We start from the raw sequence: 27,128 nt of genomic DNA, 5'->3' as shown, positions 1-27,128 counted from the left end.
TTCACCTCCTCCTTCCCCCTCAGTCGCTGTGATCGGCGACCTGGGCCCTTATGTGTCCCTCTGGGTCCTGGCATTACCCCCCCCAATCGCCTTCAGCCTCTGCCCATTCCCAGCACTTGCCTTGGGCGCCCACTGGTTTGCACTTATTGTATTGACAGTTGACCACTCTTAACAAATGATATCTGCCACGCACTTAACAGCTGCTTGCAAATGTACTCCTTAGCACTTCCATCCATGGAACTCCTAACACTTACCCCCCTCCCTCGTCGCTTCTCTCTCTCTGCACTTGCATGTTCTGAATGCTCACAAGGCCTAGTAGGACCTCTTCTTTCTTTCTCTTCACTGTTATTATATTTGCCTTCCATTCCCATGTTCCCTCCCCGTTGCCCTGTGGGCGCTTTGAAACACAATTTACTTGATGTTTTAGCGCCTTACAAATGCACAATAAAATAAAATAAATACAAATACAAATTGCAGGATGGGCTCCCATCTGTGACAGTATGGCAATAGCTTTAAGGAGCTGCATGGAAAGTCTTCTTTAATATGCTTGTGTGCACAACATGTCTTAATGTAATCTAATATTAACAAAGAGTGTACACGTGGCAACCTGCACATGGTCTTTTTGTTAAGATAACCTCATTGCAAGACATCTTTAGTGATGTACCAAATGCAAAGCTACCACAATAGCCCCCCTCAGGTGTCTGGATGACCAAACAGCATCATAACAGGGAAAGAGTCTTTCCCCTGGGGTATAAAAAAAGGAGGGAGAAAGAGTGTCGGGAGTTATGGAGAGCATTACAGGTCTGGGCGAATGTCCGCCTAGTCACCTTTTCTAGGATGGGATATTCATTCTGGGTCACCAAGAGAAGCCTCAAGGTAGACTGCCTTCTAACAGTACTCTGCTTGGCCTCTTCAAGTCTGACCATCCATTTTGAAGCCAACTGCATGCAGTGATTTTGCTGTGAATATGCAAATAGTCACAGAAAAAAAGGAGCAGAGACATAAATCACTAGTCAGTACAAACTTGCTCAGGACTGAAAGATGCTGGCTTCACTAGCATGTCCCATGTAGGCACACATCCACATGTAAGAATCATTTGTTGGTACATGCATCTAACCCAACTGGTACGCCACTCCAGTCCATTCATGACCATCTCACTAGCTAAGTTGTGCGAGGATCCCTTCTCTCCTCATACTAGGATCAACTAAAGGTCCCACTCTGGCTCTCCAATTACTTCAGGCCTTCTACTGCTAATCACAAGTCACACACACAGAAAGGGCTGCATGGTAAGAAAACCTCCAACATCCAGAATGTGAAAGAGCACAGTGGACCAAAAACAAGACATACAAGAATCCTCAACAGCAGTTTCAGCTTGACGTGCATGCCTCTTTTAAACAAGGCGTTCTGGTGTATAACAGGTTAAACTCCAAGTTGGGTGGTTCTTTCATTCATGGACAATGTTGTAGTAATGATTTCAACTTTGAAATGCAACCCTAGTGACTGTGGAAAAATCTCCATGTGCAACGGAGCCCTTTACCATCATGGGGGAAGTACAGGATTAGGGAGCAGAGAAACAAGGACCTATGGGTTAGGGAGGAGCCATTCCTTGGTGAGGAGGGTCTTCAGCTCCTTTCTCAGCTCCTTTCTGAGCTGTAGAAGCAAGGGGGTGAGTGGGGTGTTGATGGAGAGGAGGTTCCAGAGTGTTGGGGCATAGACAGAGAAGGCCTGTCTTCTGTTTTATTTTTCCTTCCTGCACCGGCAGAGTTCAAGTCCTGGTGGATTGTAGGCCCCCAGAGATGCTGAGTTTCTCAGTGCAGTAGCTCAGGGACTTCTGGGTGACAGCCGTGTAGATGATGCAACAGGATTTGAAGGTGATTTGGGTTTTCAGCCGGAGCCAGTGCAGTTCGATGAGGGTTGGGGTGATGTGGTTGAGTTTGAGGTGTCCACTGAACAGGAGTACCAACTGAAAACCCAGTCTTATATTTAGGCTTTGCTGGGACTCATTAGTGAGGTGAACCTGTGCCGTTCTAAGCACAGCAAGAAAGGGGCCATCCTTTGTCCCTATCTATGCTGTACCTGATGGTCTTTTAGAGAAGCTTCCAAGAGCTCGGTCCATATTGTGCTGGTTTGTGGAAAGCTTGGACTGGTCCTGCTTATGCTGTACCTGTTCTCTATTTCTTAGAAGCCTGTGCTGGTCCTACCCATATAGCTACTGTGCTGTGCTTGTGAGGAAGGATCATACGTTTTGGAACTTCACAGCAGTGCTGCCTATGCAGTGACTCTTATGGGTACCTTGTAGCATACTATACCTGTTTGGTGTTTGAAAGTAGCCTGCAATCTGCTTTCTATGGTGTGCCTCCACAGTGTGTGACTGAAACTCTAAATGCTGCTTCCTATGTGCTGCACCAATTCTTTGTGTGGGGGCCGGTTGCCCTCATACTACCCAAATTGTACGTTTCCTGCATGTCAGGGAAGTTTGAACTTCTGCTGCATGTGTTGTGTTTTCTGCTTTAGAATATAGTTTGCAATGTCTCTGCCAGTGCAGCACCTCTTCCGTGAGTTGAACAATTGCTGGCATGACATACATGCATGAAACACAATTCATAACTATACACAACAAGCTGAGTAATAGCGTGGGGTACTTGTTGGGCACAGTTTGTGGCAAATGGAGTATTTTAAAGAACATTGGGCCAGTAAATATGGTTAAAACTCTGAGCTGCACAGTGCACTAAAGCCCCTATTCGGGAACCCTAATGTAATAAGAGTTTTCGCCACCTCTCCTCTTCACTCCCTGCTGGACAGTGCAGGAGGCGCTGCCACCGTCCATTTTGACATCTGGCACTAAGGACTGCCCATTACCAGTAATTAGCCTGGTGAGAGAATGTACCTGCGCCAGATGTCGGCTCTTTGACTGGCATACCAGATGCTCAAGGTTCTCAGGGGCAGTCCTACTCCTAGCCCCCTACCAGATACCAAGATATGGATACGCAAGGAATTCATTCCCCTTAGCCCGGAATGCACTACTGAGTAAAGGAGTCTTTTTTTTGTGGCCATCTCTAATGACTGGAAAGAGGGCACGCCGGCGTGCGGAGGTCGTAAAGCTACCGGAAAGTCACCATTACCCTCTGCCTTTCAATGACTTTTAGTTCGGGTTGGTGACAGTGGAACTAAGTTGAAGGCAGCGCAAATATGCCACAAGCAAAATCACCAGAAGTTCCACATCAAATCAGTGGGTGCGGGCCGCGAGCTTGCGTATTTGGTGGAAAGAAGGGGAAGCCTAATTTTGACAATCTTTAAAGACTCCTAATGTGTGACATTAAAGTGACTGGTTCAGTGCACGTCGGTATTTGAAATTAAATGAAATTATATTTTATTTATATCACCATCATACACAAGTGTCTCAGAGCGCAACCAGCAAAGGGAGGGGATCAGGAGAGAACAAAAACAACGATCTTACTAGGCCCAGTGACACTGAGAACGCGCAAGTGCATGGGAAAGGGAAATGGGGGAAAGTGCAGGGAAGAGGAGAGAGGTGGAACAGAGAAAAGAACAGAAAAAAAACAGGTAAAATAAATAAATAAATACGATCAACAGTGGTAGTGCAGCCAGCAAGTGGCGAGTGCTAGGTTAAGCAGATAGGGTATATCTGATAAGTGCAAAGAGAAGTGGGTGGGGGCACAGATACAGACCCCACTGCAAGGGGTGGCCCGGAGGCAGTGGAGAGGGGTGGCAGGGTGAGCAGGTACATGGGCCCGATGTACAGAGGGTGACCAGGTGCAGTGTGCCGAGAGAAAAAACAGATCAGCAGGGGAGAAGAGGGGCAAAGGCAGCAGCGAAGAGGAAGGTCTTAAGGGTGCTTACGGAACCGGAGGTGGTTCTCCTCAAATATCCAGGTGGCATGTTTCATTTGTATTGGTCTGTGGGTTTTATATAGGGTGCTCCTAGCTACACGTCTGTATGATTGCTTTCCTAGTTGTGCCTGATATTGTAATTTCTTTTCCTTTGTGAGTGTCATAGATTGTGCCTGTAAGAGAGTGCAAAGTGGTTTTGCCCCAAAAGAAGGTCTAAAACATGATGGTAAAATTCACGCTTGTGAACATGGGCGTAGGACATGCCCGTGAAGACACATTTGGGGGAAGGGTATGCTATATAGGACACATGAGGTTCGGACTTCAGGGGCGGCAAAATTATCTTTCGTCTAGGGTGGCCAAAATCCTGCCACTGCCCCGTTTTCCTTACATAATGGTACATAATGGTAATTAGTGTGAAGTCAGTGCATAGTCATTTTTGCAGAACACAATATCTTTGCACAGACTTTGCACTGCAGAAATACACTTTGCACAGTTCCATGAATCAGGGTTTGTGTCGGCAGTGCAAAGTGACTTTTCAGCAGTGCAAAGTCACTGAACCATGCAAAAAATACCATGAATCGGGCCCTGAATGTATGTAGGAGTTCCTCTCGTCATCCTTGTAAATGATGACTGGTAACCCCTTAACTGCCAGGCTATTATGCAAGTCTATGCAAAAAGGACGAGCATACTCGTCCTTGGCACTTAGAGAAAGGCCAGCCAAAACATCATGTTTTAACAGATTAAACGCGTTTAAATAATACAACTCTTGGGTTATACCATGCTGCTTTTATAATGTGTTCCACAAACCATGTGTTAAGAGAAATATGTGGACCCGTTTAATGCACAGTCGTAATTAGATTAAATTAATTAAGTCACATTTTAATGTATAGGCTTGAAGGTGGAATCTTTATTTATTCGTAAAGAGGCGGGAACATATTCTTGCAACTTCGCCACCCCGCCACAAATTGTGTTTAACGAGAATCCCGACTCCAACAAAAAAGACAGCAAAATAACCCTGCACAGCAGTTGGAAAACCTTTAGCCATTCCAGCAGTGCAAGCTGCTGTATTAAGCTCCACCCGCAGGCATAAAATCAAGAACAGCATATTGCAGCGTCAGAACAAAATCTCAGAAAAGGCGCGAATGCCCTGACGCGCAGCAAAAAGAGCATGCTTTAAAAAAAGAAAAGTATCATTCGCTTGTTACCAATAAACCCTGAGGGGTCAAGGCACACCATCAAAAGACACGTTATTGGAAGGTCACACAGGAAAGCCTAAGCATTTATTTCATTCTGTTGTTACAGTCATATTAACCTTGCTGATATATGAACATAATTCGGGGTCTCACATATCTGCTGTATTTGACTATCACCATGCAGAATTCTCAGCTGCGCTTCCTAAGCACCCCATGCCATAACCATCTGATTAGATGTCAAGCTGCACTTATGTGGTATTATGAAAATAAAAATACCTCTTCCATGGACTCTTACCACAATATCTGTGATGTGGCCATTGCTATAGCATTTCTCAGGAAGTAGGCATATTTCATTCTGGAAATAATAAGGGCATCATTATTATCTTTATTATTAATATTAGTAGTAGTAAGCTAATAATAAATTAATGACAATGCTAACTCAGATTTGCTCTGGCTACAAATACAAAAATGTCACTATAACAGATCTCGAACAGTGCTCACATTTTCGTCTTCGGGTGCATGAAAGGCTGAGCCTTTGAACGTGTGCCATCCAGAGGTCGAAGGGGGCGGGAGCGGTCGGGAGCGGTGCTCCTATACTTTTTATTTTTAAGTTTCACCGTTCCTATACTTTTATTTTAAAAAGAAACCATTCTGGAATTGTTTAGTTTTAAAATAAAAGTATAGGAAGAAGTTGAACTTGCACTTCAGTGCACTGCACTGCACATTCCCATAAATAGCAGGTGTGTTTGTTTGGGGGGTTTGGATTGTGTGTTGGAGGGGCTGTGGCGATGGGGTTTGTGGGGCGCGGGAGCAGGCCAGCGGGGAACATAGTTCCACTACTTATTTTCGTACACTTCGACCACTAGTGCCATCCAAGCCTCTGAGCTAAGACTATGCCCAGAGACCCTCGATCCTGATTGTAATAAGTCAGCCCAACAGGGCTTGCAGTGGTAGCTTGATATATGATTTCATGTTGGGGGTATCATCCTTGTTGCGCCAACTGATTATAAAAATCGCTATTTATTTATTTTATTGAGTACACGTATGGCAGAAAATGCCTTGTATATACAACATTAAATACAATACACAGATAAAAAGCACACATCGTTTGTGCTTATCAACAATTGCTAAAACTCATAAATTCATTGCATCTTTACACTCACCCCACACATAGTTCATCAAATATCATGGCTAAAAATTCCTGATACTATTAAAAACAAATATATCTGATAAAAACACATTAAATCAATATCTGTAAAATTTCAACACATTTCCAATAACATTTTACAGTATAGAAAATCAGATTAATATCGCATCCACCAAGAAATGCTGGCCATATCATTGTGAGATCTGCCTTGTTGATACTGTTGTTATATGCCTTAAAGTATTCCAACGTAGCTCCCGCAAACTTTCACATTCTTACAATGGGTGCCTGCTACCTTTTTTTTTTAAATAATACATTTTATTGATTTAAACAAGAATCACAATCAACGAAAACAAAAACAAGGTCAAAACATAAGCATTCAAAGAATGAATCAGTAATTTAAGCATGGATAGAGTCAATTAGTTTCCACATGCAGCCACCTCCATGTGTCATTTGATCGTGTTCCTTTAGGTATCAAAAGTTACTGAGACTCACGTTCTTCCCATTTTCCCCATATTTTGGAGGCAACCACTTGCCTTGGAGTGGGGCAACCACTTGCCTTGTAGACTTTGTGTTCCAACGTTGCACATGTGTCCATATCGTCTGCCCATTAATCCAGTGTCGGAGATTCTGGGGCGCCCCATTTTTGTGCGATATTTCGCTTCATCAGCCCTGCAGCAGTGGACAGGAGCAATCCTTCCCACTTATTAGCAATGTTCTCGTCGGGTTTACCCAATAACAAACTTCTGGATCTAGTGGTATATTGCGGCCCAGCACTCTTGATAGTTCAGTGCAGCATTCACCCCAGAAGCTCTGGATTTGGGGACACTCCCACAGGATGTGTATGAATGTTCCAGCTTCTCCACCACATCGGAGGCAGTACGGGTTTGGGGCTCACTTCCAGTTGTGTATCATAGTTCTGGGATAGTATATTCTGTGCAGGATTTTTTATTGTACCAGACGGAGTCCGGAAGAGATAGTGATCTTCCTGGATGCATTAGGATCTGGATCCATTCCTCCAGGTCTATGGTGCCCACATCTTTTTCCCATTTGGATTTAAGATGAGGGAGTTCCGGAGTGGCAAAGGAGGAAATGGCATTATATAATATGGAAGTGCATTTAGCAGGGATATATGCCAGGAATATATTGTGTTCTATGGATGTACTCTCGGGAATGGCAGAGTCCTTTTGGATGTGTGTCCGTAAGGCGTGAGCCAGTTGAGTATAATGATATTGTTTGGTTGTTGGGAGCTGGAATTTCTGCCGCAGGGCCTCCAAAGCGGCGATTTCCCCATCCACCAGGACATCCCTGATCTTTGTGATTCCGGCCTTCTCCCATTTAGACCACAGTCTGAGTTTCCCCAGTTCAATCAGGTTACTATTGTGCCACAGGGGTTGTGCAGTGGTGATCTTATCTTTCCTTCCCACAAAACCGTGTGCCCGCCTCCAGACCATAGAAACGTGTGCTGCCATTGTTTGTAGTGGGGGTCTGTGAAGGGGCTGATAGAGCAGATGTAATGGGTTTATGTCATGAATGGCAGCAATTTTGGCCCTTATATGTGGTAATTCCCGGTCCCCATGTAATAGGTCATTGACCACTGCCAGTTGAGAAGCCCAATAGTAAGCCTGAAGGCGAGGCACGCCGATACCTCCCTTCGAGATCGATCTGTGGAACGTGGCTAGTGCAATGCGGGGCTATCCCCCTCCCCATATGAGTTCTCTAAGGAGACTGTCAAGTCGGTCAAATTTGGCATCTCGAATCTCGAGCGGGTTTGTAATTCATATAGAAATCTAGGTAGGCTGATCATCTTAAAAAGGGCGGCTCTACCCATAAGTGTCAGGGGTAGAAGTCTCCAGTGGCGGACATCGTCTGTGAAAAGGTCCATGATTGGTTGGAGGTTGTGTGTTGTATAGCATGTTAAGTCCTCAGATATCCAAATCCCCAGATATCGAATGTCATTTCGTTCCACTTTATATGGGCATTCCTGGGGAATGGCATGTGTACCGCCCTTTACCGGGAAAAGGATAGATTTGCTCCAGTTGATTCTCAGCCCACTGAATTCACCAAAGCAGACAAGCATCTTTGTCACTATGGCACAGGTTTGTATCGGATCGCCCAAATACACCAAGAGATTGTCAGAGTACAAGGACACCCTAACTTCATGTCCCTCTGGTCATCTAAATCCCATCCAATCCTTGCTCTGACGAAGCCACAAAGCGAGTGTCTCTATTGCTTGCGTGAAGAGGAGGGGGGATAGGGGCATCCCTGCCGTGTGCCTTTGCCAAGGGCGAAGGGTTTGGAGGACCACCCATTCACCTTCACCTCTGTCTGTGGATCTGTGGTGAGGATTTGTACCCATCTAAGAAAATTGTTTCCAAAACCCATTTATCGCATAGTTTCCCAGAGGCTGTCCCGTCGAACCGAGTCAAATGCCTTCTCGAAGTCTATAGCCAGTAGTGCAAGCGGCTTGTCTATAATAGGGGCCCTTTCCAATAGTAGATGGAGGCGTCGTATGTTCATACGTGATGATTTGTGTGGCATAAAACCACTTTGGTCCGGGTGGACCAAAGAGGTAATGACCGATTGCAGCCAGTTGGCTAGGAGTTTGGCAAGGACTTTGGTTTCGCTGTTAATTAATGAAATAGGCCTATAGGAGGCACATTGCTCAGGTGGTTTACCCAGTTTGGGAATAACGAAAATCGTGGCTTTGCGCAAATCTGGCGGGAGAGCGCCCTGGTCCTAGGCCAGGAGGAACATATTGTGGAGGTGTGATGCTAATCTCTCCCCACCCAGTTTCTTCCAGGTTTCAACTGGAAATTCGTTGGGGCCCGGCGTTTTCCCGGACTGTAATTGGGCTATAGCCTCCGCAATCTCTGCTTCGGTAAGAGCAGAGTCCAGTTGTGTTTTCTGCTGTTCCGATAGGTGTGGCAGAGTGATGTCATCTAGGAGGGAGGGATTCAATGGGGATACCGGAGTGCAATACAGAGTAGCATAGAAGTCAGCGAAAGCCTTTGCTATATCACAATCTGAGTGACATTTCCCATCCTGCGGGGTTATGATCCCGCGTGTAGTGCCAATCGGTAGTTGGTTCTGCGAAAGAAGGTGCAATTGGTTCCAGCTAAGTGTGTCTCATTTATCAGGGCAATGTCAGGGGAGTGCCTTTTCAAGATTTGCATGACAAGACGTCGCTTGATTCCAGAGCCCAGCCCGTTCACGTTCCACGTGATCAGTTTGAGAGACCTAGGGCGCTCAAGGGTTAGTGCATGGGTCAGTGCAGGTTCCATTTATAATATACAGCGTCAGATTTGCAGGTTCTGTGGAGTCACATTATAGGAGTATTATGCAGGGGTTGGTTACAGTGGGGGTGTGCTGCTAGTCGGAAATGATATGGGACAGCATATGCTGGTTGATATGATTCATTAGCCTTATGAATGCATAGTAACTGTAGATCAATACAAAAACAACATAAACTTTCCCTTCCTCCCTCCCTATACTCCACCCCAACACGAAGTACCTGTCGCCCGAACATTGTTGACACTTGGAACTAAAGTGTCAACTTAAACTTGAGGTTCTTACAAACAAGGAAGGAAGAGAAATTCCCTTGGGTCTGTAGCTCCTGCCACCTTTTGATCATTCCATAGTTCCTGTTCCCTTCAATGTGCATTTCTGCCCATGTCCAGGCTTCTTTCGGATCCGTGAAATAAACTGTGGTTCGTTTGTGGTAAATTTTGAGTTGGGCCGGAAACAGCAGTCCATATTTCACATTCATGTGAAATAGTTGCTGCTTCAGCGGTTCAAAGGAATGTCTCGCTCGCTGCACCTCCTGGGTGTAATCGGGGAAGAAGGCGATTCGAGGGCCATTATGGGTGACTGTTCCTTTGGAGCGGGCCATCTGGAGCAGTGTGTCCCTGTCTCGGTAATTAAGTAGTTTGGCTATTACTGTTCTGGATGGTGCCCCTGGTATAGGCCTGCCCGACAGCATCCTGTGAGCTCTCTCCACTGAGAAGAACTTAGAGAAGGGATGAGGTGCAAAGATGTCTACCAACCATTGCTCCAAGAAGAGCTCCATGCTGGGCTCTTCTTCTCCCTCCGGAAGGCCAAGGATGCGTACGTTGTTACAGCGCAATCTTCCCTCTCCCTCGTCCACTCGGGCTTCCAGTGTCTTCAGATGGCTCAGTGTTTGTGAAAGCTGTTGGTTGATGCCTCTGATGTTGTCTTCTGTTCCCGAAATATGCTGCTTCGCCTCCCCCATGTGGGCGGTGAGTTTCTGTAGGTCGTGGTGTAGAAAGGAGACATCTGCCGCTTTGCTGTCCATTTTCATCTCCATAGAGGAGCGGGAATTAGTGATGGCAGCCATCACATCTCTTAGGAAGAAGGCGTCCTCATCTCCGGGGGAGTTTGGTTGTGGTGTGTAGGTCTGCGGCACCTGGGTCTGTGCTACCACAAATTTGTCCATCTTGCTTTGTGTTGAGGCTTTTTTCAGTTTGTCTTAACCCATCTTCGGAGCGGGAGATGGGTTAGCTGGTTTTGTGGCCGTGTTTGGTGCCGGTGTTGGTAAATTCTGCGGAGTCGGGGGATACACACACAGGACGTTGGTGCCTCGTTTATGTCTTACCCTTATCAGGATATTACAGGATCGGTTGAGACAGAGGCGTTCCCGGTCTTGTCCCCCCAGGCCCTGAGAGTTATATGGATCAGTCTCGGCCCTCCGCCACTAAGATGGTAGTGCGTTCCGGAGCAGTGTCCACTTCATACACTGTTAGGGGAAAGCTTGTACGTGTCCTCCAGGTCGTCAGTGGTACCGTTGTGTAGGCTGTCTGTTGGTGTCTCCCGGGGAGGAGCAGACCCTGTGAGGTGTCCACTTGGTGGGTGTCCGGTCTGCCTGCTGGTCCATTGTGGGTGCAAGTGCCCAAGAGCAAGCAGGCACCCGTACTGCGCAGGAGTGTGTCTGGTTATGCAGCTGCGGACTTCAAGTATCCCCTGACTTGCCTAACTCTGACCTCCTGTACTGGCGTTAATATTTTCCCCCTTGTGGGAGGTCGGGGCAGGTGTCCATTTCCACCGCTTTGGCCAGGAGGGAGGGTAACCAGCCAGAAGGGGAGGGGTCCTGGCTACTGTCCAGGTATCGGTAGTATGTGCACTGTTGTTGTTGTAGCTGGTGATTCCAGACTCTTATGGCGTCTGTCCTTGCCGCGGCAAGTCATTGGGTCTCCTTGCGGTCTCAGGCTGCCTCCAAACTTTCACAGAGTACGAGTGGTGCCATGCAGGGGTGTGCATCTATCCCTTTCACGCACTTACCCCCAGTCAGGTCCTCTTTCTTTTGATGTTCACCCAGCGCGTTGTTCCCATCCGCTTCGCAAAGTCATGGGGGGGGGAGCTTCACATAGTCCCGGCAGGATGGCCCCTCTCATGAGCACTCCACCACAAGAGCCGGTCGCGCCAAATGAGCGCTTCTTCTACTCCGTTTTGCAGGCTGGTGGGGGCACGATTCTCTCCGCTCTTTCCCCGTCGCGATGGTGTTAGCTTTAGGAGCAGCTGGGTATTTTTTGTTTCGATGCACAGCCACGGAAGCAGGCTATTTTGCAGGATATCTGTGGCGGCAGCAGGAGCCCCGGCGGACTCACGTCCCCTCCGCTCGCATGCTAGCCACGCCTCTCGCCTGCTACATTTTTTTAACACATCCTAACAATACATGTTCTAAGCTCTCTAGAGTGTCAGTTCCACAAAGCCGACAATATCTATTCAATTTTTTCAATTTTTCTCTTCTTACTTTAAACCTTGTTTTCAATAGAGTGCCTCCAAGGTGAGTTCCAAATGACGGTTTTACACACTTTATAGTTTGAAAAAATTGTTTATTCCATAGTTTCCATTTTTTAAATCTATTCTTTGAATCTCAACTCGTGTTTCACCTCTATGGTTTTAGAAGGCTCATCAGGCGAGTATCTATCATAGTAAAAGCAATTAAGTATAGCGTTTGTCGCATTCATAAACAAAAGGATACAAAAAAATAAATTTAACATGTACAGTTTTACATTCATGGGAATTACTCCCTATTGTTTTGTCTAAAAGTAGCCACTCAGCTAAGGGTACTCCAGAATGATGTTTCAAAGTGTATAGTTGTATTTGCCTTTTTTCCTTTGAATAGTTTTGTTGTAAATCTTTATCCTCCAAACTTTGGTAATTAGAAGGGACGTTGTAGTACATGGTGTAAAGAAAAACACAAATAAAAGCGCACAAAGACAATTACATTTCTGATCCTTCTCAGTATCAAAAAATAGGTTTAAAAAATAGAAACTATGAAATAAACACATTTTGCAAACTACAAAGTGTGTAAAACAATGATTTGGATCTCACCTTGGAGGCAGCCTATTGAAAACAAGGTTTAAAGTAAGAGGATAAAAATGGAAACATTTGAATAGTAATTTTTATAATGAGTTGGCACAACAATGATAATACTACCAACAAGAAATCATTCTTTACTATTATACAGTCAAAATAGAGGTATAGACCTGTGCAGACAACTGAACCCACTATAAGGAGTTAGACTCATCAAAAGGTCGTTTTTTGACAATACCCTGTGCAAGTAGCTTGTATATATACTTAAGAGCCACGTACAGATTTAAATTCTGATGGATTTTCACACAAGACTCTTTTTGTATCTTATGCTGATCTTTTTGAACAATGTCTCTTACAAAGGCTGTCTGTAGTGGTTTAGGTTTCCATGTTGTCTTTGCAGAATGAGTAGAATGCTGAGTGAGTGACATGGCATCTTGCTGGTGAGAATGTTGTTGTATGGTTGAGAGTTCTGAGTGAGAGAGTTGGTGAGATGTAGCCTACCTGGGAGGATGCCGGTGCACATTTGCCTGGAGCTCTGATGAACTTGACATAAGAAACATAAAGGATGTACTGGAAACTCATGAAAGGAACAACTAGAACATCAAGAGATGTCATAGTCATCACTGGAAACCCAGAGCTTTACACTGTCCATTCTCTCAACTACCCATCTTCTGGGACAGGGAGTGCCATCAGAGAAGCAGAGAAAGTGCATTTTTCCATATCTACTAAAGTGCCTTTGCTGCACAATAGACTTGTACTATTGATGACCTCTCTCTCTCTCTCTCTCTCTCTCTCTCTCTCTCTCTCTCTCTCTCTCTCTCTCTCTCTCTTTCTCTCTCTCTCTCTCTCTCTCTTATTACTAACATCCAGATCTGACGTCCAGCCGCATAAGAATATAATTGTCAATGACATTTATAACGCGCCTGTACACAAGGAGAGCCAAAGCTGTCAGACCCCTGTACTATCGTGGCATCATAGCACTGGATGGCCATCTGGTAGTGCATTACCGCCCTGACATGAGTTTTCGGTACAGTTTATTCTGAATCATAACATGCATTGCAATCATAATGACAGAGTAATTACAACATTGAGAACGAGCCTTAGGTTATCCATGCATTTTAGAAATCGGCTACAGGCAGAGGCAATGTTTTGGATTGTGGTGTACTGTATGATGTTGAATCTGAGGCTAGTGTTGGTGGCGTGGATGTATGAAAAGGAGTGTGAGGTCATTTAGAGGTTAGGTGACATAGCGCACAATCAATAAGGGGTATATAAGCGGTTTGTAGTGTGCTTGCTACTTGCCAAATATTTGCAAAATGATGCTCACTTTCAAACAGTAACTATAGATGATAACAAGGATATTTTATAGGTGTTACCTTGTGCAGGGTCACCTTCACAGGCAGTTTGGAGTGAATGCTTGGATACCTTGCGAGGATTGGATGATTGTGGTAAGGTGGGATAATGGACAAGGTCGTGGGGGTTAGACGGCTTTGCTAGAGAATATTCAAGGAAAATCAAACTACTTTCATTCAGCACTGCCTCACTGTTGGTTCAACAGGGAACTGTGCACACAGGTCAGATTCCGTAGGAATTCATGCAGGCAGATGTTCAAAGGCAGACTTGTTCCTACCAAATGTGTTCAACAACGGCGGATGCCCATTTGTACAGATCTTGGGGATCATTTAATTAGGGCGAGGATTACGACGAGGATCCAGTGGGTTCAGGCTCGGTCTGGCCTATAGGGAAATAGGGCAATGCCAGAACCGAAAAACGCGAGTGTGGGCTAGTTCTTTTGGTCAAAGTGGGCCACTTTTTTGACCAATGTGTGCCAGTTTTATGTGTTATTTCGCTATGCATCTAGTCGTTTTGACCAGTGTTCCTGAAAACATATTCTTTAAAAGGCACAATTTGCATCACATTTTATCAAAAAACTCTCCAGTAGGTACTACTCAAACGGTCTGTCACAAGAGGAATGAATTGCGATTTGCAGCTGTGGGCCTCTTTTTCGTTGGTGACTGAGGCAATGTTATGCCGCAATCTAGCCCTGAATGGGTTGGTGGGATTGGGTGCTAACTGGACATGAATAGGAAAAACAGGGGTCCAGAGACTTTCATTTAAGCAAATAAAGGCATGACTTCTCACTTCTGAGCTTCAACATGTTGCCAGGCTGAGTACACAGGTAGCTCTCAAAATAATCAACACGTAATATGTTATCAACAATAAGAGTAGCAAACAAGGTGGAAGCCTGTAGCATTTATTTCACAATGAAGGTAAAATCATGCTACGATTGTCTATGTTTTCTTGTGTTCTATACAGAGTAATATACCCTTTTCGGTTGCTACTTAGTGCTTAAATAACCAAACATGTGAAGGGTGGAAGGGTTTGAATTAATCTTAACCACAGGCATAGCTCTCGGCAAGCTTCCACACCACCATTTGTTAGCCCATCTGTGCCATTGCAGAAGGGGACCAGTCATATGGAAATTAGCATTGCAACAGACACCAATGGGAGCAGACCAGAATGAACTTCTAGGCCATGTCCCTTATACAAGGAAACACAAGCAACCCTAGACATGTTTTGGCTTTGTTGTGCATCATAAGGGAGGCGAAGCTTGGTTTCCTTTGGTATAGCGAGCAAGAGACCCACTCCCATGCATACCCTCTCTCATATGGAGAGAGGGTATGCCTAGGACAAACTATGACACAGTATCTCAACATGAGCTTGCAAAACATGAATGGGTACATACACACATAATTAAGCAAACTAACTAAGAAGCCCAAGGGTGCATGAACCTGTATTTCAAACTTCTTACATATTCTTGTAACAGCGCCTCCATGCCTCCGCGCTGCAAGTTGCGCGATACAAATGCAAATAACTAAAATAAAAATATTAAACTTGATGCTAGTCGGCTCTGACAAAAAGCTGCATACACCACATTTTCCAAAATCCCCTTTCCGGAGATGCAGTTGTTTCCTTGCGTAAAAGGTGGCAGGAGGGTATAACCCAAATGTACATGAAGGTACAAGTCAGGGAACCAGAATGTTTGCACAACGCTCTTGACTGACGTAGAGGATTACAACCAACTTCTGGCAGGACAATGGTCGAATTAATAAAGAAATAGGGAAGTGGGGTGAAAGATATAGCGGAAAATAGTTAGAGAAAAAACTGTTGGTGAGGTATGCCAGAGGTCTGGGGGTTACTACGAGCTCACCTGTTCAGCTCGCAAGGGCCCAAAAACCCTGCCTCCAGAACAAATGGAGGACTCAGCCAAGGACAAGTTCGAACTGTTGTTTATTACAAAAACCGACAGGGATCATGCAAGACATTCAAGAATATCCACAGTTTCCATTCCCAAACTCGTGTCTTACCGTTTTGATACAAGATGGCGTCACAATCTGGGCCCTTCCTAAAAAACCTATCACATGTACACATTGGGTACTCAGAATGTATACCCTATGGATTTCCCTTATACATCCTACTCAATTGGTCCTGCCATGTCAGGTGGCTGGCCTGTCCCTTCCCCATTAAACTATTTATTACATTGTTGTAGGACTACCATTGGCCCGTGTCCCCTGCCATCCACCACTGGATTTCTGTCCCCTGATTGGCTGGAACTGGTCTCCTCAGGCCTGGCACCCAGTTCAGTTCTCAGCCCTCTCTGCACCACTTCAAGATGATGTGAATGACTATGGGCATCATTGCGAGGAGGGCGGTAAGGGGTTAACGGCGCCGGTAATGGTGCCAGACCCATCAACCCCTTATGGCCCCATTACGAGTCTGCTCGCGGGACCAGCAAAGGGCGCCTGGTAAAACCAGGCGCCCTTAGCGGGTCCCGCTAGCAGACCAGGGAGCTAACAATGGGCCCGTTATTAACAGGCCTGTTGTTAGCCCCCCCATTCCCATTGAGCCCGATGGGGGCTCGAATGGGAATGGGGATGTACCGGGTCCGGGTTCCTTGAATGAGGAATTACCGGGTCCTCCAAGGTTGGAATGGCCCGGTAATTCCTCATTCAAGGAACCCGGTACCCGGTAAGGGGGTGACCATGCTGCAAATTGCGGCATGGTTACCTCCAAGGTTGTAATGACCCCTATGTGTGCCCAATGTATCTGATAGCAATACCACTTTTGCCTCTGAGAGTGCTCTCCATGTTGCAACGTTGTTAACTTATTCATGTTTCACTTCGTGTCTGAGGTGCTGAGAACTGCTCGCCTTCCCACTGCGGGTGAATGACCATTGTCTAGCTCGGCAGCATCACATGGTTGAGGACCACAAAATCGAGCTCTACCGGTTTGCAATTCTTAGGATTTTATTCTGTTTTTCTGTATCTGTCCCCTTGTCGTCTTAAGGTTGGAATGTGCTGCTTGTCTCTGACATTGGCTGTGAGCCCTGGCCTTCCTGCTTTGTGCAGCCTGGTTCTGATTTTCTCTCGTCTCTTGTCCTGCAGTTCGAGGCCTTATGTGATTTTCATTATACTTATACTATGACTTTTACACACTTAGACCATACTATATTTCCAATAGGTTAGTTATATTTGGTCCTGCCAGGCTTGCTCTGCATCTCTCCGTTGCCTTGCATTCAGCGTTTCTGCATTTGGCTAATGGGAAAATAATGAAAAGCTTTGACAGTATGTATATATATTGGTCCTCTATCTACAGAACTGTAAGCATATTCTTCATGTACACGGGTGTGTGTCTGTGTGAAGTTGTGCATGGTTGCTAGAATACTTCATGACTAATGAAGCTATGTCGTGGTGTTACAAATGATGTCAGCTCAGTGGTTTCTCAGCATTTAGTCACTGCATCCATCATGGCATTTGGGTCTACGACCACTGTTGTACCACCTGTATCCATAAAGACATTGACTGGATAAGGTTTGTATGGCTGTCTGAGAGAGTACTTCTCTGCATATGTGTCAGTCACTAGTGCTCCTGCGGGTGGCCTGAATAATGAGTGGCTTTGGGCATTCTTGACTCTTCGGGCCGTCATGTTCATGGGGACAAGGGGGGCCATTCATGGGAGCCACTCTTCAAAACATATCTAGATATACACACGTGGTGGCTCAGCATTTCATCTTAACTCAATTATCACTGATATTGCCACTACTACTAGTACTACTAACTCTGCTACTTGTTCTTATTACTGGGTTTACAGTATTACTATTACTACTATCAACAGTTCGGAATCGTACCAAAATGTCGCCCTGACAATTACGACAGCCGAAAATGATTTTATTTTAGAATTGAAAATTTAAATGGGTGGGGAGAGTGCGGGGGTCTCCCCCTGCATATATATGTGGTGTAAAGGGGTTTAAAAATAAAAGTTGGCATTTTCCAATAATGCAGTAGTCTGACTGCTGCAGCTACTAATATTATGATGATACTAGTTCTATTACTGTAAGAGATGTTAAAACACAAATTGCAAAAAAAACACCATATTTTGTTTTTGATAACGTTGCCATTTTTATTTATTTTTTAAAAAGTGTCACCAGCCCTTTCCCTTCTCAACCTGAAATCATTGGTTCAAGATTGCTTTACAAATCGAAAATGCACCCAGAGATGATTTGCCAGGCACGTGCAATTCCGGCGTAAGCTGCTATCTCTAGGCTGCAGGATCAGTGCATGTTGAAGGTAGCATCAGTTAAACGTCAATGTCGCAGAAATAGAGCAATGCTAGTCTGATGGCGCCAGTGACGAGGGGCTTGTGCCATTCCCGCAGGGGCCTAGAAAAATAACCTGTCTGTAAAGTCCTCTCCGTTTGCTTCTCGTTCACGTGTACACATTTAATAGCATGAATGCGATTTGTCCGGGGAAGAGGAAGGTGCAATTGTATTGCTGACAGGCTTCTACATTCCATATATTTGGAAAAAAAGATAAACACATTATTATGCTGTGCACTTGATGTATGACTGAATTGCTTACCGGCTCACACAAATGTCTTTCTTTCCTTTTGCAACACTCCATTATTTCTTGGACTATTTGATGACATGAAGACAGAAGAAGGAAGACGATGGGTAGGTAACGTGGCAAACGTTTTCTTTTTTTACGTGCTAGACATGTGACCTGTATATGCTCGACATGTAATATTCTGGGCAGTAATATTGTGGCACAATGATCTCTGTATTGTGAAGCTGTTGGTTGTAGCACGCTCACATTCTGAATACAAATGACCCCATAGGAGAGCAATGGGGTATATTGCTTCAAGTGTAGTTCAATTCTGCACAACTTAATGAATTTACATGCAAAATTGCTAGAGCACATGTTTGATATAGCCACGCCCAATTCAGCTAAAACACATGCAGTACTAAAAAAAAGCATCGAACTTGTAAAACAACTGGCCACTAAAATAACCTAACGTTAGGATATTAAATAATATTATATTTGATTATTTAAGGAAATCCAACTCTCCCTGGACCCACATTTTCGACAAACTCCTTATTATTGTTACAGCCAGTCAAAGAATTCTCCTGCAGGTGTATCTGTTAAATCGCCTTAATATGCAAAGTGATATAATGTATTTTCCTAACTGCAACTCTAAACTATTTGAGGTTGGGAGAAGGTAATTTGCCTAAATATTCCAGGATGATATAATGGACTAGTCCTTGCCCAGTTGGTAGAATAGCAGCTTTCCTTAAATATTCTTACAGAATTCTATAAGTTACTGTTCCAGTCCTGGGGTCACAGCCCCATCATAAATCCATGAGTGTGGGTGATTATTGTTATATCTGGGACGCTGACCTGGCCTATTCCCTAAAATATTCAATGGTAACACAGATAATTATCACTTGCTAACGTCCTAAAACATTGGAAAGGGGTTTATAATGTGATATAAAAACATAGTTTACCTGTACTTGTTTTAGCAAGCTAGCCCATGCCAGCTCAGCAAATTGACTGCTTGCGCTAGCCATCCGTGTTAAGCCTGCAGAACATAGGACAGAATCACAGCAGTTCCTACTCAACCCTTCAATGTTTTGAGGTTCATAAATTGAGTACCATTAAAATGGCTAAGACTAACGCCAATTAGAACTCTTAAAATCTTCATAAGTTTCTCTGATTGGATAATCTCCGGGCTAAACGGACCAGTATAGCCAGCAGATTGTTTAATATGTCAAGTTCCTAGTGCTCTGCCTTACTAGGCTGTCAATGCTCTCGGCACAACACTAACCTCTCTGCCCCACTCCCAATTCTCTGAGTGCACCACTACCATCTGTGCCTCACTCTCAATGTTCCAAGTGCACCACTACCCTCTGTGCCTCACCCCAATGTTCTCAGTGCACCACTACCTCCTGTGCCTCACTCCCAATTCTCTCAGTGCACCACTACACTCTGTGCCTCATCCCAATGTCCTCTGTGCCCCACTCCCCTCTATATCTCACTCCCCATGCTCTTGTGTACCACTACCCTCTGTGCCTCACTCCCAATGCTCTTGTGTACCACTGCCCTCTGTGCCTCACTCCCAATGCCCTCAGCACACCACTACCCTCTGTGCCTCACTCACAATGTTCTCTGTGCACCACTACCCTCTGTGCCTCACTGCCAATGCTCTTGGCTGACCAATAATCTCTGTGCTTCCGATATTACTCATCTCTATCATCTGTTGGAGCGACACATGTCGCTGAACACCTGACACTTCAGCTTTTCATCTGCTCGGCCTGGCTCCCGGCCCCAGCATTACCATCATAAAGCCTCATTTCCATTTACTTCACCAGTATCCATTAGCACGTCAAACGATGAAAAATTAACCATTCGATGTCCCTCAATCGCTTTCTTTACTTTCCACAATAAAAAGATATTCTTGCTCCAACTTTTGCTTTCTGGTCCTTTTTCGATGTCTTTAGCAAGAATAGGGGGTACTAATAGCTTTGCAGACCAGGACCCCAGGCTGTACGAGGTGTTATGGCTACTTAAGCCTCACTAAACTAGGTCTTAACAGTCCATAAAACCCAGTACAGACCTCAAACCAGGTCTAAAAGTCTTTTTAGCACCGGGAGTGGCATTTTAGACCTCTGAGTGCTGGTGGATCTGGGATTCCAGGAGCTAAACCCACTTCTATCAGCTGTCCCCCCCACCACCCCGCCATCCCTCTCTTATGGGGGAGAGAGATGGGTCCAACTTAATTGGACCACAGATAGACGGTCTCAGATGAAAAAAAGGGGAGAGAAAGGTGTCCCGATCTCAGAACTGATGGACCACAGGGCATAGGGAACACATCCCCCCCCATTGAGGAACTCTTGGGGGTGGTAATTCAGCACACCAAAATGTACTTAAGGGGAAGGGATATGGGCGGCACCTAGTCTGAACACTGGGGGTAGAAAAGGTACTGCCACTATATAACTCTATTGAGGACCTTCACTTCTGCACGCAACATAGGAGTGGTATTTGTAGCACACCAGAATGTATCACAGTGGAAGGGATATCGGCCTGTAATGGTTTATTGAGAAGCCACCCTCAACACAGGGAGTTCCTTCCCTCCCCACTCAAGTGGCTATGCAGCAAACTGTTTAACAGATTCTTTTTTTTAGCCCTATCTCAGACACATATCATGCCCCTGGGATCCCTCTCCCCTGAGCTAACAATGAGCCAAGAAACAGGCCGGTGTACAGGAAATATATTAGTATTTATTTAAATGACCAGTAATGGAAATAAGCATGAAAACACAACTTTATCCGTGGCACAACACAATCAACTTCTCTCAGCATAATTAAATCACAAAAGTGAGTTAAAAAGAACCCAATCGCAATTGTAAGCTTTTTGCCTATTTCACTTCACAAAATAATTACACTGATCAATAATATAATTTCGCCCAAACTTTGGGTTTAAAATAAACATAGGGTGATTTATCGCTTTGTTTTTCAGACCCCCCCCCGGCCCCTTTGCTCTGGTCTATATTGGGAAGTCAGACAGAAAAATTGGAATGCTTTGGGGAATTCTAGATTTCAGACCCCCCCCCTTACTGAAAGGCCTGTGTTGGGGAAGCTGGATAATAAGGTTGGACTGATTTAAGAACAAAGACACCCCTCTTCCTTAAAGAATTCAGGGTCAGCTGGACACCAAGGAATACCCAATAAAATTATAGGCTATAGTTTTCAGTGCACTCGGGGTAGTGAGTTTTGTTAATTTTGAATTTTGACAAAAATCACCCCTTAGTGTTCTGCCAAATGGTGAATTAATTAAATTAATATTTTTGGTTACATAGGCTAAGGATCTACACAGTTTTGTCCCCCACCTACTATAAACGACGAGGATTCAAGGAAAGAAGACTCCCCCGCCTTTTGGTTTCCCTGGGCTCAGTTCTACTTACATAGCAAGCCTCTGGTTAAGATTCAGGAAAGCCAGCTGCATCTCAGGAGACTCTGGAAAGATAGGGCAGGGGTCTGATCACTCCACTCTCAAAAATTGGCCTCCTGCTGTCCACCATAGGACCCAGTCAGCTTTTAGGCCTTCCAAGTGATAGACAGCTTCACCCAGATGCACTCTCAGCAATCTCCTCTGGTGTCTCCTTACAGCTGTCAGATGGTAAATGTCAGCAGCCTTCCTGATGGTCTGTCTCTTCTCTCTGTCCTCCTGTCTTTCTCCTTTTTCTATCTGGTTTTTGTGTGTGTCCTCTGTCCTAGTCTAGTACCGCTTATTTAGCAGCAATGACATCAACAATTTTACAATCTTGGGAAGTACCCTGCAATGGTCACTGCATTGGAAATGCATTGGGGGGACAAGGCCTCCATGCCTTGTCCTGTACTCCTTTTATTTTTACTCCTCAGGCCCTTCCTACTGCAGTTGACACATGAGGTACCCTTAGCTGGTCATCTTGGGACCAAGAAGACTAAGCAGAGTCTCTCTGCCCATTTCCACTGGCCCCAGATGGGGGTAGAAGTGGAGTCCCACTGCAGGACCTGCCCCACTTGTCAATTGTCCGGCAAGACCAGAGGCAGTGTCATTGCCCCACTGCAGCCGTTGCCAGTGGATGGTACACCATTTGAGAGGGTGAGCATCAACATCGTTGGTCCCCTTGACCCTGCCACTTCAGCTGGTCATCGGTTCATCCTCGTCCTAGCTCATCATGCCACCCCTTCGGACCATTGTTGCCAGGGCTCTGCTGGGCATTTAAACCAAAGTTGGATTCCCTAAAGAGGTGGTCTCTGACAGAGGATCCAAATTCATGTTGAAGTTACATGAAAGCGATGTGGAAAGAGTGCGAAGTAACCTACAAATTCTCCACCTCCTACCATTCCCAGACTAATGGTCTGGTTGAGAGATTTAATAAAACTCTCAAGGGCATGCTGGGTGCTTTGGAAGAGCCCCTAAGGAGGAAATGGGATTTCCTCCTGCCATGCCTGCTGTTCGCTTACAGAGAAGTACTTCAAGAGATATTTGGTTTCAGCCCCCCTTTGAGTTGCTCTTTGGACATCCTGTGAGGGGGCCCCTTGCCTTGATCAGAGAAGGTTTGGAAGCCACCCCTCCAGGTCCTGCCAAGCAGGTGGGGGACTATGTGTTAGGCCTCAGACAGAGGATGACACAGATGATGAGCCAGGTGACAGCGAACCTTAAGGCAAGCCAGGAATTGAGCAAATACCTTAAAGCATCACAAGTGGATTGGACTCCAGGACAGGAGATCCTTGTGATGGAGCCTACCAAGCCTAGAGCTTTGGCAGATGAGTGGACTGAACCCTTCAGGATAATTTCCAAGATGGGCGAGGTCAACTATCTGGTTGACATGAGAGTCCCTGGGGTCACCCCTCAGGTATTCCACATCAACAGGCTCAAGTCTTTCCATAGCCGAGCTTCTGAGCAAGAAGAGGATGAGAGTGAGCCCCTTCCTGATTTGCTGTGTAGCAATCCTCAGGATGGCTCAGTGGAGGGAGTGCATCTCTCTCCAGATCTGACACGAGCAGCAGAGGGCCTGCAGGGCATTGCTCCGGCACTATGCCCCTCTGTTCTCGCTGACATGAGGCCTCACCCATGGTGCAGGCACAAAATTGACACTGGTGACAGTGTACCTGTCAAAAGCAGGTGCTACCGAATGTCAGACATGGTTAAGAACCACATCCAGGCTGAGTTTGCCAAGATGTTGGATCTGGGTGTAAATTAACTCTCAACCATTCCCTGGTCCAGTCCATTGGTCCTTGTCCCCAAGTCAACTTCTGATGCAGGTTCCAAGGATTGGCAGTTCTGTGGTCTACAGAGGGGTCAATGCCGTCACCCAAAATTGATGCGCACCCATTGCCCTGGGCTGATGAGCTTGTGGACACCATAGGTGCCGCCAAATTTTTTAGCACCATTGACCTTACCTCAGGCTATTGGCAAATAGCTCTGATGGACCATGCCAAGGAAAAGGCTGCATTCTCAACACCAGAGGGACTCTACCAGTTAGAGTCATGCCTTTTGGTGGAATAATGCCCCTGCCACCTTCCAAAGATTAGTCAACCATGTGCTCAGTGGTCTGGAGGCCTTTTGTGTGGCCTACTTAGATGACATTGGTGTCTACAGTTCCACCTGGGAAGAGCATTTGACTCATTTGGATAAGGTGTTGCAGGCCTTGAAAAGTGCTAACCTCACTATCAAGGCCAGCAAGTGCCAGATAGCTCAGGGTAAAGTCACGTATCTTGGTCATTAGATAGGAGGGGGTCGAATCCAACCTCTCCCCAGTAAGGTACAGGATGTACAGGATGTACATGACTGGGAGACTCCCACTACTCAAACCCAGGTGAGAGCCTTTTTGGGCCTCACTGGGTATTCCCGTAACTTCATGGCACACTATGGAACCATAGCTGCCCCTCTGACAGCTCTGACTTCACCCAAACAACTGAGGAAGGTTAATTGGACAGAAGACTGTCAGAGAGCCTTTACTGGTTTGAAGGAAAATCTGTGTAGGGCACCTGTGTTGTATGCGCCTGATTACAGCAAACCCTTTATATTTCAGACTGATGCCCGTGACACCGGAGTTGGAGCTGTCTTGTCCCAGTTAGATGAAAAAGGGATGGAACATCCTATCATATTCATCAGTAGACAACTTAAGGGTAGAGAACTTAGGTAGGCTACTGTTGAAAATGAATGTTTTAGCATAGTTTGGAGCCTTGGGCTTTTTAGGCCCTACCTTACGGGGTCTACCTTCAAGGTTCAAACAGTCCATAAGCCCTTAAAATGGCTTATGCAGATGAAGGGTGAAAACCCAAAACTGCTCAGGTGGTCCATTAGCCTGCAAGGGCTCAACTTCGCCATTGAGCATAGGCTAGGGAAGAGTCATGATAATGTGGATGGCCTTTCCAGAAGTTATGTTGACCGTCTGGATGAGGGAATCAATCTTGTGGGAGATTACACCACCCTAACCTCAGTCTGGGGGGGGGTGGGGTGACTGTGATGCTGGAAATGCATTGGAAATGCATTGGAGGGACAGGGCCTCCATGTCCTTGTCCTGTACTCCCTTTGTCATGTGTGTTCTGTGTTATTTTATGCACAGGAGTCCAGGCAGGACTCCTGGCAGTGCATCTCTCCTTCTTTTTGGTCGTGGTGAACAGACCCTTGGAATACCCTTATGGCACCCATAGCTGAGGGTACAACCCTGTACCCCTAGTGTATGTTTTGGGCACCTGGACGTGGCCCACAGAGCAGGGTATCCTCCATTTTGGGATACCTGGGCCCTGCCATTGGAATCAGTTGATTCCTGATAGGAGACAAGATGTCTTCTGTGGTCTCTTTCTTTCTATTGCCTGTTACCTTGTTTTACCAAAGTCCTGGGAAGCCCTGACTCTGTCCCTTCCCCTGACTGGCTGTTGGGTGGAAGTTCCATATATGGTATTGTGGGGAAGTTCAGGCCAGACTGGCTGGAGCTGTACCAGTGATTGTATGCAGTGGGTACACCCTCAGGGTGGGACCTGGTTGAATGGAGTGTGTGACCAATATACATTTCATGTTATCGGTGTCTGGTTTCTGGTGTGTGACACAATGAATGAGGCAGTCCTGCCCGAAACTGGTATGAATGCAGTGTGAAGTGCTGAATTGATGGGTACTCTCCCAAGCCACATTCCTTGTTGTGAGTGTCTGGATGGAAAAGAATGCCCTGAATGCACGGTGACCCTGATTGGCTGCCTGCCTGCATAAATGCCCCGCTGAATGATTGGATTCTGATCTTGGCCCAGCAGTGTGAATGAGAGACAGAACAGTACATCTGGGGACATCTCACTTACTGGAATTGGTCAGAAGCTGAAGTCGAAACTTGATGCTTATCCTTGAAGCCCAGCTGGAAGAAGAAGGCTTTGCTGCTGCTTTTCTTCATCGCAATCCAAAAGCTGTTGTGTCTCCAAGAACTTATCCAAGAGAGGACCTGTCTAGGAGACCTCTTTCTGAGCTACGAGGGAACATTGAGCATCAGCTAACCTTCACCAAGGCTCCCTGGAAGTCAGTCATCACAAGTCTGCCGACTGGGGACGGGGACCAGCAAGGATTCTGAAGCGAAGTGCCCATACGTTGAAGTCCATCACCGTCGACAACCATCATCGTCGACCGCAGCCTCAACGCTCCATTGCCTAAGACATTGGATCAAGGACTCCCTTGCCCATCACCATCAACCGATTTGTCCTGCCAGGGAAAGTCAAGGTTGCTGCGGAAACCACGGAGAATCCGCCGGTGGGTTTCCCACCACCCCAAGTCCACAAAGACGCTGACTAACATCCAAAAGACAGCCGTGGTCGAGTCCCGATCGCCGACGCGAGACACCAACAACCCAACGCCCTTGCTGGGCCTACGTTCTTCATTGATCTGCTTTGCAGCAACAAACTATCATCGTCGAGGTGCACCGCATGGCTCATCTTTGCAGGACGTCCTCGATTGATCACCAATGAGCAGCGTGAAGGCCGAAGCTGCCGTCTCAACAATATTGTTCACCCTTTCGTTGAGGAATCACGATGATCTGTGGCTCCTGCCTTAAAGGGAGTTCACTCAAGAAGGATCCGTTGAAGACCCATCGTCGAACTCTGCAAAACCAGGTACATTGGGGTAGTAGAACATTTGTATAAGAAAATAAAACTCTGCTAAACAATATATGGACTGGGCTTGTCAATATATCTTATTTACAGGTTGCCCAGGTGGAGGGATCCTCAGACAGAACTGTTCCTAGGGGTAGGGGCCCAGTATTCTGTCAATTGTTTAACCAACTTATTTGATTGTTCACACCTTTTGAAACTTTCAGCAGTTGGTGCATTTGAATGGAATCAAGAGTAATTGTGGTACCACATAGAGACTTTATATATTTATCATTTTAGCATTGCCTGAGCACAAAGTGTGTTATTGTGTATATAACCTGAACCTTATTTATATAAAGAACTGTGTTATCACTAAAATAGTGTGTGTACATTCCTTTGTGGGGGCTTGCGGACTACACTGTATTTAAGAACCAGCCTGCATCACCCCCTGAGAGCTTAAGCCTTGATTGCTCGTCCAATGTTACTATATATGGAATCTTGGCTGGGGTGCTCTGTGTTTCTACTCTGCTATATAGAGAGCAGGAGTGCAGATACCCCCCTCCAGTCCATACACCAACCGCCAAATCTGTATCAAGTGGCACCTTTCTGCCGTTTGATAAAAAGCACAACAGTTATGAATATGTAAGTTATTA

At 45.7% G+C, this 27,128-nt stretch overlaps 1 protein-coding gene across 2 annotated transcripts in view; it reads left to right on the top strand.

Moving 5' to 3' along the window:
• Positions 1-27,128, top strand: part of IMPG1 (interphotoreceptor matrix proteoglycan 1) — a 1,923,199-nt gene that overhangs the window by 1,007,795 nt on the left and 888,276 nt on the right. For both annotated transcript variants that reach the window (XM_069606284.1, XM_069606285.1), the window contains exon 9: positions 18,514-18,534. In XM_069606284.1, the coding sequence (XP_069462385.1) occupies positions 18,514-18,534 (21 nt within the window). The remainder of the gene's footprint in view (positions 1-18,513; positions 18,535-27,128) is intronic.

The sequence above is a fragment of the Ambystoma mexicanum genome, chromosome 4p (assembly GCF_040938575.1).
Source record: "Ambystoma mexicanum isolate Mex_15411 chromosome 4p, UKY_AmexF1_1, whole genome shotgun sequence".
Classification (NCBI taxonomy): Eukaryota; Metazoa; Chordata; class Amphibia; order Caudata; family Ambystomatidae; genus Ambystoma; species Ambystoma mexicanum.
The sequence above is the reverse complement of the archived record's forward strand: the minus strand, read 5'-3'. Positions and strand labels throughout refer to the sequence as shown.